Genomic DNA, 21,643 nt, shown 5'->3' with positions numbered 1-21,643 from the left:
CTAGAGCTCAGAGCGGCCTGGTCTGCCAAGAACGTGTTGTACTTGACTCTGCCGGTGGGAAAAGGCAAAATACGTCTTTCCAGCAGAGGTAATACTGGAACTCTTCCTCCAGTGGAAAATGTAAGTCGCGCTGGGGGAGGATGTGAGGGAACTGCAGCTACACTGCGGGTTTCCCACACCTGCGGATACACTTATCTCTGCGACCACCAGTAAGTGAAAGGACATGCCGTGTGAAGGAGGTGACAGGCAGACGGACAGGAGGGTGCCAGGCCCTGGCTCCGCAGTCAAGACAGACCTGGGCTCGACTACCTCACTGTGTGGGTGAGACCGTGAACAACTCTCATTGGCCTGGAGACGGTCCAACCAGCTCCAACCAGCTCCTTTAGAGAAATCCAAGGTCCAGAAAAGTGATGTAAGCACTGCCTAATTCAGTTACCCACAGAGTCTCTTCCAAGTGGCAACACTCACTTGCAAAGCCTTGTTCATGTTTTCACTCATAGCATGTGCTTTTTGTGCTTGCTGCAGCTGGAACCGTAGCTGAGCCACCTCCTGTACTGAGCCTGGGGGGGGAAATCAGAGAATGCACCAAAGGTAAAGGGATGAAGAACCTACGATGTACAGAAGAACTTGAATCCGCTGAGGCTACAGAAGGTGGGGTCCTGCTTTGTTACCTTGTTATTGCCTTTCTAGGAGGACAGAGGTATAGCCAGTGGGACCGAGAAGGCATAGGTCCAGACATCTCCGAGACATGTCCACACATTTAGTGTGGCTCCTCATATGTCCTTGGGAGGTTGAAGACCTGGACTACTGTGACCTTGCTATGAATCAAATGAGCCACGTCTACAGACCTTAACACTCCACAAGCCCTTTAATAGGAGCATAATGTTCCAACTCGCAGAAAGCCAAAACAAAAATTCTTTGGAACCCGTTGCTACCCTCTAATAAGAAAACTACATCTTGCTGCCTTTAGCTTCTTTCGAAATGCTTTTATTTCCACCACCCCCACCTCCACATGTGAAAAAAGCATCTTAGGGCTGTGTTTCAGAAACTTTGGTAACCTAATGTTTTAAATGTACTAGGGGAGGCTCCCATTTGAAAGGGATGTTACTGGGCTTCCTCAAAAGAAAATGAGCATCTGGGAAATGGTTAGGCAAAGTAATGATGGCATATTATGCAACTAAAGAAAATCATATTTCAAAGCCTTTAATGGCAAGGAAAAAGGCTCACTAAACAATGCCACGTGAAACAAAAAGGATACAAAACTGAAGAGGGAGGAGGGACCCAGAGTACGAGCCAAATTTTGCCCCCACCAAAACATACCCACACACATATTTTAAGAGTCTTTGACTTTAGTACTTCCAACTTTTGAATAAGCTACTCTTATACACATTGTACTAACAGTCTGAATTGGCTTTGCGTGCCAAAGTGTGACTTTTGCATATCAGGTAATGAATAACCACTGAGCCATTTTCACAGTAGGAGCTACTCACCAGCAAACAGGGCAGTTTGTCTGTATGGTAGTGTTTGGATAAACATGTGATTATTCTATTGCCTTTTACTCTAATATTCTACAAAAATTAATAAGAAAAAAACACAAAACTACTGCTGAACCTAACGATAAGAAGCATGTCCCAAACTTAACACCATGAAAACCAAATGAGTAATTTTAAGCATGACAAGAATATAACTCACTAGCTTCAACTGGCCAGATAAATGAGAGAGGAAAAAAATCCATGGAGTTTTACAAAACGATAGAAATACATGCTCAGACTGAGCTTAAAAAGCAAAATATAATGGGACTTCATAGTCATTTTTACTTTTCATGGATAGAATCTACCTTCTAACATAGATCTTGTTCAATTTTTGCACATTCAGCTTTGGTATGTTTTCAAAAATGTGCTATGTGCAGAAGTAGGGAATTACCTATGTGTGTGAGCTCAATTTCACTTGAAGGAAATATATTCAAACATTAACAACAGTTATCTCTGTGTGGTAGGATTATTGGTTATTTTTATTTGTTACTTTGCACATTAAACACATATAATAGCAACACTTGAAAAACTGTCACTGGTGGTCTTTTCTACCTTTCTCGATTTTTAGAATTCATGGATCCTACTACAGTCTCTTTGCATATTAAGCTAGCCTACTGTGGAGACAAGAGCCCACCCCGGGCACCCACCTGAGTGCAAAAAGTTGGCACACTGCTTCTGACTCTCCTCTAGACTTCTTGTCAATCTGTTAATGATCTCAGTCTTTTCTAATTTGGTCGCTTCTTGATTCCTTTCCAATTGGTTCACTTGGTCTTTCAAATGACAACAAATACCTTCCTAAATAGAAAGTATTCAAGAAGTCATTTCATGATCCGTTGTTAAACGTTAAACAAATATGATACACAATTGGATTTTAAGTCAAATATAAAATCACACAGCAGCATCACCTGTTTTATAAGGTTAAGTGCACAGGACTGGGAGGAAGTTAGAACAAACTTGTATGATCTTGGGTGAGTCATCAACTTCTCCATCTGTTTTTTTCTGTTGTAATTATGCTAATAAAGGTTAAATTCAATGATTTCTAAAGTCCCTTCTGTTCTATAATCACAAGACACTGATATTCTAAAATTAGATTTTATCCAAGCCAAAGAAAATATATTACACTTCTATTTGCATTTTACACTGTCAGTGTAAGTGTATGTATTCATATTTAGGCAGACCACTTTGAACCATGGACTCTGTATCCCAAGACAGGAAGGATACAGATACATAAATGGAAACTCACTCTATTCTGAACAGCCAAAAGCTCATTCTACTCTGAGTAGCCAAAAAAAATCTCTCCCTCTTCTGAATTTCTTTTATACGGTTTCTCTTTTTCTTTCTACCTTTTACATGTCTTATTTCCTTCTTTTTCTTACTTCTACAGGTACCTATGCAGTGCCTTGCACAAAGTGAGGTATAAAAACAAACAAACAAAACAAAACAAAACCTTGAAAAACAAATGACAAAAAACCCAGATGGGACAAATGTGTGTGTGCGTGTATGTGGGTACGGGCACACGCATGCACTCATGTGTGTAGCTGTATGGGGATATGTAGAAAATGCAGAGCACGTATATAATATACTCAAGTTTCTTCAAAAAGAAAAATGTGTTTGGGAGTAATAAGCCACAGGAGTCCCAAGCCTAGGTAGAAGAAAGCATCACTTCTCACTCAAAAAAGCCTATATAGGCTGAATTCCACACAAATAGCAGAACATGAGACAGCCAGGAGTATATTAAGGTAAATGGTTAAAGTCACCTGAAAAAGCCTGAAGAAAATAAGTTGTAATAAGGGCTTTGAAGCAGACAGAAGGCATTTAGGGCCTGATCCACAGGATAATGTAAAGCCCAATAATGCTTTCAGGATACTAACACAAGGGACACCTCATTAAGGATAGCGACAGTATCGTTAAGGAGAGGAAAGAGACTCTCAAGTCTCCTGTTTTACCTCAAAAATTCATGTGAATTTTGCATTCTCTTTCATAATGTAGTCATGTTTGCTTTAAATTTTTTCTACCAAATTTTTGAGCAAAATGAAGCTTCTGGAAACTACTCCATGTTTATTCAACAGTGCAAACCTCTTGGCTCTTGGCTGCTAATTCCCAGGCCAGCTTGAAAAGCGTGGCTCCAAAGTGCCAAAATACCATGGCAAACACGATGAATGGGCTAACGTTAATGACAGTGTGAATGTGTGTGTGAGAAGGGGTGGGGAGACAACCAACATTTACTTATGTGCTGGGGAGGCTACGATCACTCTTATAAGAGACCGAGAACTGGCAAAAAGTTAGTTCAAGAAAAGGTATGAAAAAAACTATATAAAGAAACGGCCAACTGTAGCAATAACTTGACTATATGCAACAATCAACTAAACCATGTTGTTTCCTGTTAACAAGTTCAGGGAGCCAATTACACTCAGAAACCTGTGCAGTTCAAATACCAAGAAACGAACAAAACATGGTTCTATGTTTTCCATGAGTAGATTGAGTAAGAACATTCAGTTCCAGACAGGTAAAGGCAGACATCCCCTAAGACTGACCAAGACAAGTGTGGTGATAAAGAAATAGTAGCTGAATCTATCTTTGGAAGCAAATGGAATTGAACAGGTTTCTAAAGCACAGAAAAATGAGGACTGGGCCACACACACATAGGTCTGTGGGGACCTCTTAGCTAAAGATAGTGTTTAAACTGGAGCCTTTAAATCTAACATTAAAGCAAAGTTAGAAAGTAGACCAGGTGAAAGTCATGACATAGAAACCAAAGTCCACAACTTCACCTAAAGGTGAAAATTTCAAGAAGACTGAAAAGAAGAAGGGTGTTATACAATCAAGGAGATAATCCCAGATCTTAATCCTATATTCAGAGATCTCAGAACATGACACTTCCATGAACGGGAGAGACAGAAGACAGGAAGGTCCAAGAGATGGTTTGCTATTAGAGAGTTCTGTCCCTGAAGGAACACTGAGCTCAAGAAGCTTCTCCCTCATCTGCTCTGTCACGCTAGAAAACCTAAGAGGAACTCAGCCATAGTAAAAAGAACTGTTATACGTTGAGAGTGTGTACAATCCTTTTTACCTACAAAAGATGACGGCTTCAGGAAAGCACTAGATGAATAATATAATTTCACAAGCTATATATTTCTCAAAATATAGTAGCTACATAGACATTTTAAGAAAAAAACCTCAACTGCATCATGGATTGCTACTCCTCCCACTACATGAATCAATCCCTGTGTTGCATTTGGTCTTTCAAAATATAATTAAATATACATTAAAGCTTTTTGGGATGAGCACTGGGTGTTGTATGGAAACCAATTTGACAATAAATTTCATATATTGAAAAAAATAAATAAATAAAAATAAATAAATAAATAAATAAATAAATAAATATACATTAAAGCCTGTTTACATCCTGATATTTAGCTGTTGTTCAAAAGATGTTTGCTTAACCGATGAAATAATACAATTAGCACACAAGTGTAGTCCTTTCCCACCAAAAACAAGTTTTTCATAAAACAGTGAATTTTTAACCTTTGCAAGGCGAAGCATGAGCCTCTTATGAGGAAAATCTGAATGAGTTTGTGGGTCTTCTCAAAAACAAAAATGCATATGCCAACATCCAAAAGAAAACCATACCCACAATTTGAGATTCATCAAAGCCATGGAGCCTAGTCATGAACTGCCTTAGGGGACGCCAGATTAAAAGTCTGTATAACTCACACAACGTACTATGTGTGAAAATCTATTCTGTTGCCACTGTACACATACAGTACAAAGCACATAGGGACACAGCTGTACGTAACTGCGTGAATAAGTTTGCTTACTCAAGTTCATCTGCTAAATTATCCAGCTATTTGTACCTCGCTACTATTTTCCAAGAGTTGTTCTACTTTTCTTGGTAATATGCTGAATGGAGTACAGGAAAAGGTTTATCTGAAAGTGAAGAAAAGTGCACTCTGGGGCGCCTGGATGGCTCAGTTGGTTAAGCGTCCGACTTCGGCTCAAGTCAGGATCTCCCGGTTCGTGAGTTTGAGCCCCACGTCGGGCTCTGTGCTGACAGCTCAGAGTCTGGAGCCTGCTTCGGATTCTGTGCCTCCCTCTCTCTCTGCCCCTCCCCTGCTCATGCTCTGTCTCTCTCTCTCTCAAAAATAAAATTTATTTAATAAACATTAAAAAAATTTAAAAAAAGAAAAGTGCACTCTGAAATTTTATTTATTCAAATGATTACCTGGGGTTTGGGAGCATAAGCAAACCCACCACCTGACTCACCCTTAGTTTACATTTTATTCACTTTGGGGCAAAAATAATTCAAACTGTGAGAGATGCTGAGACTTTCCTCCTTATTTTGTTTATTACACTACTCTCAAAAATTAACTCTTCTCCCAAGAACCACTTGTAGACAATGTTTACTCACAGGTTAACTACCCAACAAAGGCTTTCTACTGGTTAAACTCCCAGGACAACCTCGAAAGTTCAGGCCAGCTCCTAGAGCACTAGCCTTTTCAGTCTGGATTTACCCTAGGGCAATAATTCTGTATAAATACTCTACAAATAAAGGACCGGTAGGTAGGAGAACTGAGAAAGTACTAACCAATCCTATAAAAGAAAAAATTTCCAAAATGATGCCCACAGGACATCTTCATAGATTAAAAATCTTTGGCTTTTAATTTTTACTCACAAACACCTACTGCAAACATCCAAATTTTCCATATGAAGAACCACAAAGTATCAGTTATGAAAAATAACCAGTTTTACTTGTTAATGACAGTGGCTCATTTGAGATCATCCCAACCTGCTCCTTAAGTGCAGTGACTGTAGCATCCAGCTTCCTTTGCAAGGACGACACTTGCTCCTCATGCTTCTTCGTGAGGCCCGTAACAATGCTGTCGTGCTGCTCTCTCACACGCTGGAGTGACTCAGAATGATGGAGGTCCAGCAGCTGCTGCTTCAGGCTTTCCAGAGCCATTTCCGTCGTTCTGGACTTCTTAATCATCTGGAAGGTACACACAGGACATCCACGTTTACAATATTTTGACTCTGTGCTCTCTTTATGGACATTAAAACTCAACCATCCTTTAAGGAGAATAGAGAAGAAAGGGTCTCCCTATGGTGGCTCTAGTTCCTTAAAACTTGCCTAGCTGGGAAGCCCCAGGCCCATGGTCGCTGGAAACATCATTCACTGAGAAAAAAAACCTATAGTTACCTGAGGAGAGTGACAGAGAATTTTGCTTAGCATGATGGCAATATGGGTACCAGACAAGGAGTCTGTGGCTACAACACTGGTCCCAGTACTGTTTGCATCTCTCTGAGCCCAGTGGGGGTGGGGGGGACCACAATTGTTAGGTCACAGAAAAATGACAACTGTTTCTTAAATGTTTCTTTTCAAAAGACTGATAAAAACTATCAGTGATTACTTACTAAAAAAAAAAAGTTTTGGAAACTATGTCTGTACAGCTGTTGAAAAATATTGGTATATTAGGCTAAATAATGGCTTCCAAAAGATGTCCATGTCCTAATCCCTAAAACCTGTGAGTATGTTATGTTATATGACAAGGGAAAAGCAAGGTTACAGACGAAATTAAAATTGCTAATCAGATGACCTTAAAATAAAAAAGATTAACCTGAGGGTGCCTAGGTGGCTCAGGTGGTTGGGCGTCTGTCTGACTCTTGGTTTTGGCTCAGGTCATGATCTCACGGTTCCTGAGTTTGAACTCGCATTGGGCTTCCGCACTGATGTGCAGGGCCTACCTGCGATTCTCTCTCTCTTCCTTTCTCTCTGCCCTTCCCTTGCTCGTGCTCTCTCTCTATCTCAAAATAAATAAACTTAAAAAAAAATGCTACAAGATAAAAGATTATCCTGTATCACCTGGGGTCCAATGTATCTAGAGAGATCCTTAAACGAGAAAAACTGAGGCAAGAAAGTCAGAACCAGTGACTTCTGACCCTGAAGATGAAAATGGGCATAAACCAAGGAGTGCAGGTGGCCTCTAGGAGCTAGAAAAGGCAAGAAAATGGGTTCTCCCCCAGAGCCTCCAAAAAGCAGCACAGCCCTGCTGACCTTGACTTTAGCCCAGTGAGACCCATATCAGACTTCTAACCTCCAGAACTGTAAGACAGAAGCACTATTTCAAGCCATTAAGTTTATATTAATCTGTTACAACAACAATAGGAAACCAATACACGTGGTGATTCTGTTGCTTTTATGTTTTCATTTATGCCTTATTTCTTAAAAATGCAATTTCTAACTTATAAAGAGATTAAAAAGTTATAACCTTTTACTACATAAAAGCAAGTCAGGTTTTTAACCTAAGGACTATCAGTTTTCAAAAAGTTAAAATGCTAATAGTCTATATCACACAAAAATTAAAATTTAAAATGAGGCTTATCCTTCATTTCTAGTCCAGAGATTGACTATTCCAATACTGTGCGAAGTGCTTATGGCATTTATTCATTTGCTCAATAAATAATGTGACTACTTTGTAGTAGGCAGGGTTCTAGGCACTGAAGGACATGATGAAAGGCAGGCAAGGTCCAGACTCTTACTACTTTCTGCTGGGAAGGGACAGACCTTAACAAGTAAACAAAGGAGATCATTTCAGATAGTTTCGTTTTTAATTTTTTTTTAATGTTTACTTTTGACAGAGAGCGTGAACACGAGCGAGCGTGGGGAAGGGGCAGAGAGAGAGGGAGACACAGAATCCGAAGCAGGCTCTAGGCTCTGAGCTGTCAGCACAGAGCCCGACATAGGGCTTGAACCCACGAACTGTGAGATCATGACCTGAGCCAAAGTTAGATGCTTAACTGACTGAGCCCCCCGAGGTGCCCTTCATAGGATATGGTATGATGAAGAAGAGTGGAAATGCGGGGCTTTGGGCAACTTCAGATATAAAGTGGCTTGTTTTAGCTCACACCTGAAGGATAAGGAGCCAGATATGAAACAACACTGCTTAAATTCTTTCATTAAACCATCCTCAGAACTAGCCACAAATCTCATCCAAACCAAGCTCACAATTTTATAGTCACTTTCATTTTTAGCCACCCTTTTTCCCCCTCTCCAAAATGGTTTGACTCTCTCTCATGAGTCACCCTCCACCAGGCTTGGCTACCAATAACCTCTGATCATTTCCAACCATTAAATGGCTATCTAGTTCATTAATCAAAAAATGTGCTGCCACTTTATTTTTTTTATTTAATTTTTTTAGATTTTATTTTTAAGTAATCTTTATACCCAACATGGGGCTCAAACCCACAACCCCGAGATCAAGAGTTACATGCTCCACTGACAGAATTCGCCAGGTGCCTCTGTGCCACAACTTGAAAGGCACGTGTACCGGAGTCAGGAAATTTCAGTTTTGCTGCTTCGTCAATAACTGGCTTTGTAATCTTGGGCAAGTAATTTGACCTCTTCCAAAATTTGATTAACTCATCTATAAAGTAAACACAATGCCTCACTAATCAAAATCCCAACAAGATCTTTTTACAAACATAAAAAGTTGATATGCAAAATCTAGAAAAGGAAATGTAAAAAAGAGCTACAAAATTTTTATTTTTTTTTTAAATTTTTTTTTTTCAACGTTTATTTATTTTTGGGACAGAGAGAGACAGAGCATGAACGGGGGAGGGGCAGAGAGAGAGGGAGACACAGAATCGGAAACAGGCTCCAGGCTCCGAGCCATCAGCCCAGAGCCTGACGCGGGGCTCGAACTCACGGACCGCGAGATCGTGACCTGGCTGAAGTCGGACGCTTAACCGACTGCGCCACCCAGGCGCCCCAAGAGCTACAAAATTTTTAAAGAATCCCACCAGTAGCCCTTGTTATCCAAATTTCAAGACATACTGTAACGCTATAGTTGTGTTAGTATCAGAGCAGGAACAGAGAAATATATAAGAAAAAACATGTACAGGTCACGTCAATGTTCAACAACACTCACTCAACATATACTGACCACCTATTATGTGCCAGGCAAAAAGAAGACAGGGGAAACTTAGGAAAAGAAGGAGCTTATTAATCAAATAGCACTGTGTTGTAGAAAGGACCTTCCAGAGAGGAGAGAGGGTATATATGAGAACATAAAAACAACAAACAGGGGCGCCTGGATGGCTCAGTCAGTTAAGCATCTGACTCTTGATTTTGGCTCAGGTCATGATCTCACAGTTATGTGAATTTGAGCCCCACGTTGGGATCTGCATGAACAGCGTGGAGCCTGCTTGGGATTCTGTCTCCTCTCTCTGACCCTCCCCCACTTGCCCTCTGTCTCTCAAAATAAATAAAAACTTTTAAAAAATGTAAAAAAAAAAAACCAACAAATACACTGCTGAGTTTGAGGAGAGTAAAGAAAGAGGTAGGCAAGGATCAGATGGCCATTTCAATGTCACACTTCATCCCACAAGTAAAGCGAGGTCACTGACAGGCTTTAAGCAAAGGAAAGATGATCATATTTTAGAAACATGACTCAGAGGGCCATAAGAGAGAATATGGAGAAGGGGTAAAAGACTAGAGACTATTTAAGAGATTTTTGCTAGAGATGGTAAAAATCCTGAATCAGGGACATGCAGACAGAAATGAGGAGACTCAACAGAACATAGTAGCTGACTGGATGAAAGAGGACAGAGGACCTGAGGTCTCCTCCAGACTTCTATCTGGTACACAGATAACTGGGTGGATGGGAGCACCATTCCTCCAAGGTAAGGGAAACAAAAGCAAGCTTATGGTAGAAGAAGGTATCAACTTCAAGGTTCTTCTAAATTTAGCCCTACGATACCAAAAGCTAAGCAATTAATAAATAACCTTTTACCATAAGTAATCATGATAAAATATTTACCTGTTCTTCGTTCACTTTTAACGCTTGTATTTGGGTCTCCAGTGCTTTTATTTGTGCTTCAAGTTGGAGCTCTCTCTCTTTTCCATTCTGAAAGAGTTTCTGTGATTCTCGGAGGCTGAGGGTCAAACCTTCCTTTTCATCTAGAACATTAAAAATGTTTACATAAATAATAAGTTACTGTACAGGGACCCCAAATGTAACAATCTCTATCAAATATCAGATCCATATCATACAAATGTTCTGTTCCGTTTAGATAGTGAACTTCAGCGGATTTAGAGAAAACCAGGAAAGCTCCAAAAAAGAATGCCTGAGTGACACCAAAAAAACTGAGAGAAACACAACCACTTCCTTCAAAAATCTTCCCTTTGGGAACCACAAGATTTCCTAACAATGATTTCAGCATTTGTTTACTTGAGAAACTACATAGATGTGACAAATTTCTGTTAATCAAAGAAGGGATCTGAGGACTATTAACTTTTTATATGTACTTGCAATGAACTCTTAAATTCACCTAATCTTAAATTCTTCCCACATACTTTACTGTAACCGTTCACAAGTTCTTCTCTCAAAAGAAATTTTATGAGCATTACAGAAAAAGACCTTTTCACTATCAATTATGTTTGAAACAAGTTCGAGTTCAGTCACAAAATTATTCTACAAATGAAAAGTTCAACATTGACCAAAACTACAGAAATCATGAAGAGTAAGCAATTATAATTTGAATCTGTGTTTACTCTATGTGCTTTTCCCAGCAATGACTCCATTTTCTCCTTGGCACTTCCAAAGGAGTTCAGGATCACTAACTCTTACTTGGACTCAAATCTTATGTTAATTTGTAGGCTTAGAAAATGTATTGCAAACTAAACACAAGTCTCTTTGGGAATTGGAATACTTCATCCAAGGTAAACTACATAAGGAGTCAACAACTTATTAGGACAGAATGCTACCAGCATAAAGAATGTTCACTGATTCTAAAAGCCTGATAGAAGAGTAAGAGGGAGAAAATGAGGATCTCGAAATAATATGTTCTGGAGAGAAGTAATCCAAGGCCAGGTGTCAAAAGTCCTGGGTTTTTGTTTCATTCTGACTCATTATGAGCCCTCCGACCTAGGGCGTCCACTCTCTAAGCTTCATATTTATTTTTTTTTTTAATTTTTTTTTAACGTTTATTTATTTTTGAGACAGAGACAGAGCATGAACGGGGGAGGGTCAGAGAGAGGGAGACACAGAATCCGAAACAGGCTCCAGGCTCCGGGCTGTCAGCACAGAGCCCGACGCGGGGCTCGAACTCACGGACCTCAAGATTGTGACCTGAGCCGAAGTCGGCCGCTCAACCGACTGAGCCACCCAGGCGCCCCTCTAAGCTTCATATTTAAAGTGAGGCTCTCAGAAACAAGATCTGTAGCTCTAGTGCACCTCATAAATGACAGCACCCAACAGGTGTCATCTTACCTTTGACTATCAGAAGCTGGTGATTCAGATATCTAATTTGATGCTCACTTTCATTTAACTTTTCAACTAAGTTGTCTAGTTGTCTCTCTTTTGCTTTGTTAAGAACCTGAAGTTGGATAATCTGCATATTTTCTGCAGAATCTGCATTGAAATTAAAGACAATTTATTAGATAAAAGCAAACACAAATGTAAATTTGTGGATACAACTCAGTATCATGAAATCAATTCAATTGATTCCAACTAGCATTAAAAAAAAAAGACAGACGATAATGTATCAGAGTGCATCATGTAGTATGAATAATGATTATTTTGTGAAACTTGTGTTTTAGTTATAGATACTTATTTACATAGGTATATATTATAAGACCTCAACACAATGTAAAAAATGTACTTCTTACTGTGGTCACTGCCAGACATGTTTAAAAGTCTGGTCTAGAGTAGAACCCTGAATCACTACCATTTTGACTAATTAAAGATATGCATATACCAATTACAATGGAATAGAGTTCTATGCTCTCATAAAATTGAAAAAAAAAAAGTACATCAGCTTCTATAAAGCCATTTCTAAAGAAAATTTCTAGACATCCTTCTCAAAATTTATTTTAAACAGGAGTGGGAATTAAATTGTATTCACGTTCATGGCAACACATAACTGTCGCGTTAATAAATGAACAGATTAATAAAGAATTTTGAGGTCTTCTTTCAGAAATGATTCAAGTCATTTTAGGGACCACTTAAAAATGACTGGGGGAAAAAGAAAAAAATTACGTGTAGGAGGATAGTACTTCAACAACAAAATGACACACATTCTTCATTTTCTACTAGAACAATGCCTCTACTTGCTAACAACCAACACAATCTTCTTTTTTAAAAGAAAAATGGTTAAGACCAAAAGAAAACCGTGAAGACTGGAAACTTTGTTACAAGTCAGACTAAAAAAACGGAGGTAGCTCAGGAATTAGCAATCTACAGGCCACACCTCTCTCCAAAGTCATTTTTTTTAACTACTGTTGCTAAACTGTAATCACTAAATTCAGCACTACCATGCCATTAGGTTATTTCATTAACTCCCAAATGTCAAATTTAGGCAAACGTGTAACTTACTTAAACAAAAATAAATAACTAAATGAACCGACTTGATAAAATGCAGACTGTTAAGAAACTGATGTAAGGTTATATGTGCAGAAAGGCCGAGAGACAGAAATGTAACTGAACACAGTGCAGCTGGAAGAGCAAATACCAAGATGTCGGGCCACTGGCGTGATGCTTATTTACTCAGCCCAAGCCAGTTATGCCACACACGCTGTCCACTTCCTCATCTCCTCATTCCACAGCACCTTCTGAACAAAGAAGGGGTCCCCATATTTGCCATGGACGCCTTCAGGGGAAACTGAAGCCTGGCTCCCCCTGGAACTGTCCTGCAGCCCACGTGTATGGTGGACATAGCTCTCTGAAGGTGGGGCATGAAGTCCAATTTCCTTGGTGTAGCCCAGGGAACCCAGAATAGCCAAAATGACCTTCCCCCTGCTTCTCGAATGTACAACAAACAAAAAACTTGCTGTCACACTTAGAATCACACTGGCTCTTCCACATGCATAATAACTAGAAGTTATCTCACATGTCGGAGAGTGTGACAATAAAAGCGAAGCATATGAAACACTCTTTCGGGTGTTTCAGTCGCAGCGCAAGTTCTGCCTTTTGGTTTTGGAGGCTTCATCTCCTCAACATTCTCTAGTCACACTTCTCACTCTCATATTTATACATGCACTATATATGAGGAATTCTTTTTTTGGCAAGTGCCACATGACTAACCCTGAGATAACTCCAGTTTAAATTCTGAACAATTAAGTACTTTATATCAGAGTTGTCTAATTATTACACTATAACTCTAAAAAATTAAAAGAAAAAAGATGATAATGGCTGATTACTAAATTACATTTCTGTGTGATAATAAAAAATCTTAGATTGAAGAGAAAACTATAGTTCATTTTCTAAATTAGACTTCAGTAAGAAAAATAAGAAAAATATGTATCTAATGAAAAGTCTTTACCAACTAGAATGACTGAAACGTACAGTTGAGAAGAACTTCTATTAATCTTTTATTATAGTAAGTTTCAAATATGTAAGGTAGAGAGAAGAGTGCAGTGAATCCCATCGACCCATCACCCAGATTCAACAATTATGAACTCATGGCCAGTCTTCCTTCAGCTACATCCCCACCCAACATTACCCCAAACAACATATTATTTAAAGTACATCCAAGACTTCATATCAGTTTATTCATACATACTTCAGGATCTCTAAAAATAAGGGGACTTTAAAAAAAAAAAACACACACACAACTCCATTATCATATTTAAAAAAAAAAACAATTCTTTAACATGTCCAAAGTGTTCAAAAATTCTCCAATTATGTTAAGAAATAAATATAAACTTGATACATACTTTCATTAGCTCCTAAAAACTGTTGTTGCAGGCCTTCAAATGTGTCACTTCCCGCTATCTCCTGGGCTGGTGAGTCATCATTCTGGGCAGAAGACTGATAAGGTTTATATGTCACTTTGTATGGTTCCAAGGCTTGACAACTGGGGCCTTGTGATATACCAAATTGCTATTATAAGATGATAAATGAAATTGACAATCATGATTTGGCCTTTTCTTTGAAAATGATCTGAATCAAACACCTCAATTTTGTCATGAAATTTAATTGTGGTACAATTACAAACTTTATACATACATCTTTGCTTAAAAATACCACCTATAGTTATTTAACAATGTTAACTCAAAGTCTGCAATATATAATTTTATGTATCTTAATTGCACTTCTGAAAATATAATGGGGCCAATTCCATAAATAACACTCAAGAATTCCAGTAACATGGGGCGCCTGGGTGGCTCAGTCGGTTAAGCGTCCGACTTCCGCTCAGGTCACGATCTCGCGGTCCGTGAGCTCGAGCCCCGCATCGGGCTCTGAGCTGATGGCTCGGAGCCTGGAGCCTGCTTCCGATTCTGTGTCTCCCTCTCTCTCTGTCCCTCCCCCGTTCATGCTCTGTCTCTCTCTGTCTCAAAAATAAATAAACGTTAAAAAAAAACAAAATTAAAAAAAAAAAAAGAATTCCAGTAAGATCATATAGAAATATTTAAGAATGATTTAGATGATGCCAATATCCAGGGAACATAAAAATGTACACATTCAATAACAAGAACATGTGTTACAATACCTCGTATGTAATAAATATTCAATAATGCTTGTGGAATAATTAATATTCCATAGAAATAGAAGAGAAAATGACCACGTTAAAAGGACCAAAAAGTCATCCTCTCATTGGGTGACATAAAATAGCTGTTGGCAAAAAGAGGAAAAGCTACTGGCAAAATCAATGTCACTGAGAAAATCTAAGAAGCAGCTACCTATATCCTAAGGTCTTATCTCATTAAACTCTCCCAGGGCTAAAAAGAAAAAAAAAGTGTTTCTTTCCTTAAGATTCATCCTGTCTACTGCCGTACCATTGCAAAACAGGTATCAGCTTTGAAGTGTTCAACCTAAAATGTTACAGAGGCAGTGAGCTAGAAAATCAAGGTAACTAAATGGTGTCACCTACATAGATTTACCACTTTAAAATTACATCAACATACCTGAACATAGCTTCTCATTGAAGCACGGTGACACGGTAGAAGCCAGAAGCAGCAGTAAGCGAGGTGATTCTTTGGCAAACCTAACTTTTAATATTTAACTGTTTCTATAAAGCCTCTTATTTTAAAATTCTACCTTCAGATCATGAATGGATTGTAAACAGAAAACAGCATGACTAATTCAGCATGAGCCTGAATAAAAGCACTCGCGGGACTTTTTGTACTTAAAATAAAGCTTACCATTGCACTTATACACATTTTAAAAATAAACACACACAAGCAAATGTGTACACACATACACATGAATTCCTGAAAGTCCAGTTCTTACAATACCTGGAAATGATTCCTTTGAGGATCTGAAAATTTAATTATATTAGTTGGCTGGCTATTAAATTCCTGCTTCTGACCATTGGTATATGGCCTAAAGTTTTCAGGAAGGTGATATAAATCGGTCTGTTCATAATTACTTGGAGGACTGTAACCACTTCCGCCTTCATCTCCAACTTCGTTAGGATGGTACCCAGGATGCTGGTCGTCAGCTTTATTTTGATTGTCTCCCCAGCCATTGCCACTTTTCTCTCCAGTATATACATCACGAATCTCATTATAGTCCTAGTAGATAACAAAAGTAAAACAAAGGCACTAAGATCTAGTCCCGCCCTCACCAAAGTCATCATCCACCAGATACTTACATTTCCACTTTGAGATTTAGGCAGCACTTGCTCATGCCAGTTCATCTCCAATTGCTCAGAGCGATGCGGTCTTGAGAAAAATCGATACTTTAGATTTAGAGCCTATCACAGAGAACTCCCAAGATTTTAACATGTTTTCCCTCCAACCTTCACCTAAAATTCTAAGAATCAGTTTACAGTTTTATAATCATGTACATTACTGCCTACAGAGAATCAAAAGAAAGAGTCTTAGGGTATTGTAATATACGAGTGAAAGTGATTTCCGGTCCTTACTCGCCCTCTGTGCCATCCTCGCTGCAGTCCGAGCAGGGGAGTTCAGGGGAGGACAGGTCATCATCCAGCATGTCGTGAGGTAGGTCAGTGAGTAGCTGCTGCAACTAAGACAGGAGAGCCAGCATCAACATCACACTGACTTAAACATTTAAACTCAAGCCAAAGCTGCCTTGGAAAGCGTGATTTTGACTTTAGAAGACAAAGAAGTTCCTAATTTCTCCATTCAATAAGCGTTTTAAATTCCACACACATTATGTTCATCATTTCATGTGGGGAACAGGGGAATGCGTAATATCAGGATTTACACTAGAAGGATTTACACGTTTTCCTACAGAAGTCTTAGATGAAAACACACATACATCACAATAGAATTTTAAAACTTCTTTATAGACACACAGGAAGTCATGATAATGGTACAATCACCGTATTATGTTACCACAGGGCAGACTTGAGTCTCAGAATCCTGTTTGACCAGTAATCAGAAGGTGGGGACTTGACAATCACACATTCCCCATGGGAGCCTGAGGAGCCAGCTCTACTTGGGCCAGGTGGTGAAAACAGTAGTTCCAGCAGCAGCGGCAGGTGGCCAGGAAGCCCTTAAAAGCTCTAATAATGTGACAGAAACCCCTTGGAGAGTGATTAATTAGCAGACTGGTGTCTAATCCCAATGATGAAAAGATACATGATACTTCAGCTCTTGTAAAACAGTTGAATAAAAACAAGAGTTTTAAGTCCACTTTTCCACAGGTAGCACTCTCAAAAGCATAACTCCAAAACTGACATAAAAGCATTTGACCTCACTCTGTAATGTTTTTCTAGATAAATCACACCTTTAGCATCCCGCCTATAAAAACTAGATAAAAACAAATTCATTTAAGTTTCAAAATAAACCGTGATTAAGAGATGAAGAAACTAATTTGTTGAATTTCAGTATCTGTAAATGTCTTTCTTCAATTTCCAATATAATGTCTTAAAAGTGATAACAATCAGAAGATTCAAATATTATTAAATAGAAGAAAACAAATCATCATCATGATTTCTCATTAAAATTAAGCACCGGTTAAATTAACAAGTTGACTGAGTCCTCCGCAGCACATAAATGAATCCCATAAAATTACATAATGTGAGTGTGTTTTAAAAATATTAAATACTCTGTAAAACCTTGGAGGAAACAAAACAAGATGCTTCTTAGTCTATAGCAAGTTTTTTTCCCCATTTCTCTGTCCTTAGAATAGAAGGAACGAAATATAGCTATAAAACATGTCTGAGTATTACATTTATAATCAAAAACCTTCTGAAATAAAATACATATATATGAAGTTAAATAAAAATATTCTAAGAAAGGTCTCAAACGAATACTCCAATTGCTAACTGAATTTTGGAGAAGTCAAATTTGGGAATGGAAATGGGGTATATGAGGAGGGGAGGGGGATATTTCCTCACCCCACATATATTTCTAATATTCACTGTATTATTTTTTTTTAATTTTCTCAATCCATGTTGTTCTTTAAAAATGAAACATGAGAAAAACACTCTTATTCTATTCCAGTGAAAAGTTAACTTTGTCCCAAAATTTATTTGATATTAATATGAACAACCAAGACCTTGATTTATTGGCCACCTGCTCATGCTGGATAATTGAAAAACCTTTTTGAGAATTAGCCATATCAGACTTGATCCAAAGATATAAAGAAAAAGAAACACTAAAAATGAAACAAAACACATCAACCTATTAGTATACTACATGCATGCCTCAAGTGAAAGGTAGCAAAGTGATTTGAGAAAGACACAAAATTCACTAAGCAAAAATCATATATGATGTCTTTTAAAGTAGTCAAACTTGTTTTGTCTATAATTATGTACCACTGCTTTAAGGAAAAAGACTACCCCCACATCCTACCCAGAGAAAAATACCAAGAAAATAAATCTCTTATACTTACATCAAGTAAGGACTCCTGTACAGAAAGAATATTTTCTTGTAAACCTTCAGTGAGGTTCAAGTACATAGCCTTATCATTAAGGGGAACCTTGACAGGGACATCGGAATAGTACATTTTTTCCTCTTACCAAGATAGAAAAAGCTATACAATAATTAAGCAGTTCTTTGTGACACCACAAAAGTAACACAACTGGCATCCACGGAGGAAAATTAATCTGAGCATAAGTAGAAAGTTCATCAAAATGCTTCTGGATCCATAGATGAACTTAACAACTAGCAAAATCATCCCTATAGTATTTAGTTTCTTAAAAAATATTTTACAGATATGCTAACACTTTGAAACCGTTTCATTCACCTTCAAAAAAATTTTCCCTGAAGTTCTTTGGCATAGTTGGGCCATATTCCTGGCTTCCATAACTTTCAGGACAGAAAGAAGCTAAATGAGGTGAGTCCCCCTAATAAGGGCATTCGGGAACAAAAATCCCACCCCCAAGGCTTCCATTCCCAGGATCAAAGTGTGCCCTTCTCATATACACTGTCAAATAGATTTTGCTTTCGGTCATTGAATTTCGCCATAAAACACAGAATTACCAGATCAACTTAGCATGATACCAAGTAGAGAATTTTATAAACTATAAATTTTCCTCATTAAAGAACCCACCTAGCTACCAAATACAGATTCAAGGGCAAAGAGAACACTCTTTATAAATTACAACATTTAATTCCACTCATTACTTTCAAATTCAACAGACTGCTTTTGGGTTGCAAATGTAATCTTTTCAGTGGGATATTATTGTGTGTCAACTGACTTTAATCATTAAAGAGATACCTTCCCATAGAAAAAAGATAATTTGCCATTGCTAAGGCCTCTACTGAAATGCATTCTAAGCCATTCCATAAACTCCTCTCTCTTTTCTACTTCACAGCTTTCTTTCCTAAAAAGAAAGAAAAACCTGAGGGCATTTTACTCAAAGAACTTGAGCAGCAAAACACTTTGCAATAAGTCATGCAGAACACCCAAACAGCCTATGTTTAGGGGGAATGTAAAACAGAGAACATGTAAACTTTTTGCTAGGGTTTTCAACCTAACTAAACAAACTGTATTCAGAGACTGTAATGTTCAACATTCATGAAAGCATGAATTACTTGCCACACATCTTCACATCTTTTTCCCAGGAGAAAAGCAACAAATGGAACAGCCAACACTCATATGCCTTTTGAACAGGTTACCTCACAAACACACTGAAAAGATTCTGATATGTTAAAATGTGAATTATTACAGAACGCTTTCATGGATACACACTAAGCAGAATCTTCATTTTAACCTAAGAGGCAAGTTAAAAGCATCCTTGAAATGGCCCAATGTGGGAATGGTGAAGTGCCAAATAACTTGGCAGCCAGAATTTTAGTTTATGATTTATACTACAGGCAGAATTTTTTTTTGAAATCCATTCCATTAATTAAATAAATTTTATGTCAGTGGGAAAGACTGTGTCTAGATCGCCACATATCTGAAAAAGAAATATGGCAGCATTTGCTCAACAAATATTGGCTGCCCTACAGATGACACAAAACTCCAGGCCTGGAAGGAACACTGGAGCTCCTCCCGACCCACATCTCCCCTTCTAAAGGGGAGCAAAGCAAGACCCGGAGAAGGTAAGGGGCATGCCCAGGAAAAGAGTTACGGTCCCAGAGCCCACACCAGAACCTGAATCTCCCCATTCCCACTCCAATTTTCTTCTACGTGACATTTTGTTGGTCACTGGAAGACACTTATGTCTACCTATTTGTATATGATCAAACCACACTCAGCCAGACTTAGGTTTTTGTTTCCACTGTGACAGTCCCTGAAAAATACCTATATAAGAAACATTCAAAGGCATAATCCAGATAAAGTATAAGAAACTGCTAAAGAAAAATATCTACCATATGAATACTGAACCATTTGTTTCTTTGATTTTCTCAGGTGATGACAAGAAAATTCCACTAAATACGTCAAATAATATAAAATGTAAACAAATACTGGCTTCACAACCCCCTCTAGTGGGGACAAAATGTCAAACTGTTCCTATAATTACATCAAACAAGGCAGTTAGAAAGTAGAAGAAAGGCTTTGCAGTGGAAACCCTACCTCTTTAAAACACAGGATTTCAAAAAGCTCAAATGAGCTTTATTATTCTATTAGAGAAGCACTGACATAAAAACCAAATGGACTCAAATCAGCATGGCCAGGTGCAAGCTTCTCTCTGCCATCTGCTTCTTAAAGCACCTACATTTCTACTCAAGATCATTTTCCAGGCTTCAAATCTAACATTACTAAATGAACTATCATCAGCAAGTATTATCTTGATAGCACAGATTACTAGTACTTCTTCCCCAAACCACCAGCTCCAAAATACATACTCATATATGGAGAACAAAGCAATAATCACAGAGCTGTTTCCGGTAATACTACAAGTTCACGTGTATTCCAGCAACCTGTGAGATCCCAAGTGACAATCTACCTTAAGCTGTAGGGTTACCAGTAACTCTGGAGCTTGTAACCACTCCTATCACAACAATAACAACTCTATAATAACCCATGATGAAATCACAAAGCACACTGACTTAAGTGACAAGTATTTTGAAAAATCACATTGTTACAATTATGAATGAGTTAACAGAAGAACTTTTGAATTCCACTTTTCCAGCTTTATAAGTAAAAGTTTGCCTAGAATACTTTGGATGAGGTCCACTTAAGTAGCAAGGGGGACAAGTACATCCATAATTCTCAAATGGTACAGCAAGAAAGTAATGTGATCCAACAAGTTGTAAGAAATATCAGTGATATGAATATTAGTTAACATGATAGCATATCTCCCTGGTATCATCACCCTCACTCAGCTGCACCGTAATCTGCTCTGTTTACTCTGTAGAAGATGGAGTTTTGGGTGAAAGGCTGGATGAGGCTACAGGTTATGCACTTCTTCTCTGCTATGCCTTGGCCCACAGTACCCAAACTTTTACCATTATACCATTAGGAACTGAAGTAATTTAGAAATGATTATAGTGCCTTACTTTTCTGTGAAACTCTTGGAGATTTTTTAAAAATATGGGTCTAATCACATATTTAGACCTCTGTGGTTTGAGGTTCTACTGGTCTAAACGTCCTCTGACTACTGAGTCACTTACTAAATACTTTCCTTTTTTGAAGATTAAATGGACCTCCTCCCCTTGCTCTTCAATGCAAACCAATGGAGGGAACAGAAATGAAAAAGGCAAGATCATAATTGTAGAGCTGCTATTTGGCGGCATGGAAGATGGAACT

General features: G+C 38.3%; 1 protein-coding gene across 1 annotated transcript in view; it reads right to left on the bottom strand.

Annotated features, from left to right (window-relative positions):
• CEP152 (centrosomal protein 152) overlaps nucleotides 1-21,643 on the bottom strand; it is an 87,202-nt gene that overhangs the window by 61,429 nt on the left and 4,130 nt on the right. Inside the window, exons 3-11 of the mRNA XM_047075143.1 lie at nucleotides 16,398-16,501; nucleotides 16,125-16,194; nucleotides 15,766-16,044; nucleotides 14,245-14,410; nucleotides 11,801-11,941; nucleotides 10,349-10,488; nucleotides 6,319-6,519; nucleotides 2,180-2,327; nucleotides 469-560 (exon numbers count right to left, since the gene is read on the bottom strand). Of these exons, the coding sequence (XP_046931099.1) occupies nucleotides 469-560; nucleotides 2,180-2,327; nucleotides 6,319-6,519; nucleotides 10,349-10,488; nucleotides 11,801-11,941; nucleotides 14,245-14,410; nucleotides 15,766-16,044; nucleotides 16,125-16,194; nucleotides 16,398-16,501 (1,341 nt within the window). The remainder of the gene's footprint in view (nucleotides 1-468; nucleotides 561-2,179; nucleotides 2,328-6,318; nucleotides 6,520-10,348; nucleotides 10,489-11,800; nucleotides 11,942-14,244; nucleotides 14,411-15,765; nucleotides 16,045-16,124; nucleotides 16,195-16,397; nucleotides 16,502-21,643) is intronic.

This window comes from Lynx rufus, unplaced genomic scaffold (genome assembly GCF_022079265.1).
Source record: "Lynx rufus isolate CCGP_SWC_20201006 ecotype Redwood Valley unplaced genomic scaffold, mLynRuf1.p SCAF_13, whole genome shotgun sequence".
Lineage (NCBI taxonomy): Eukaryota > Metazoa > Chordata > Mammalia > Carnivora > Felidae > Lynx > Lynx rufus.
Note: the sequence above shows the minus strand (reverse complement) of the source record. Positions and strands in the feature narration are given on the sequence as shown.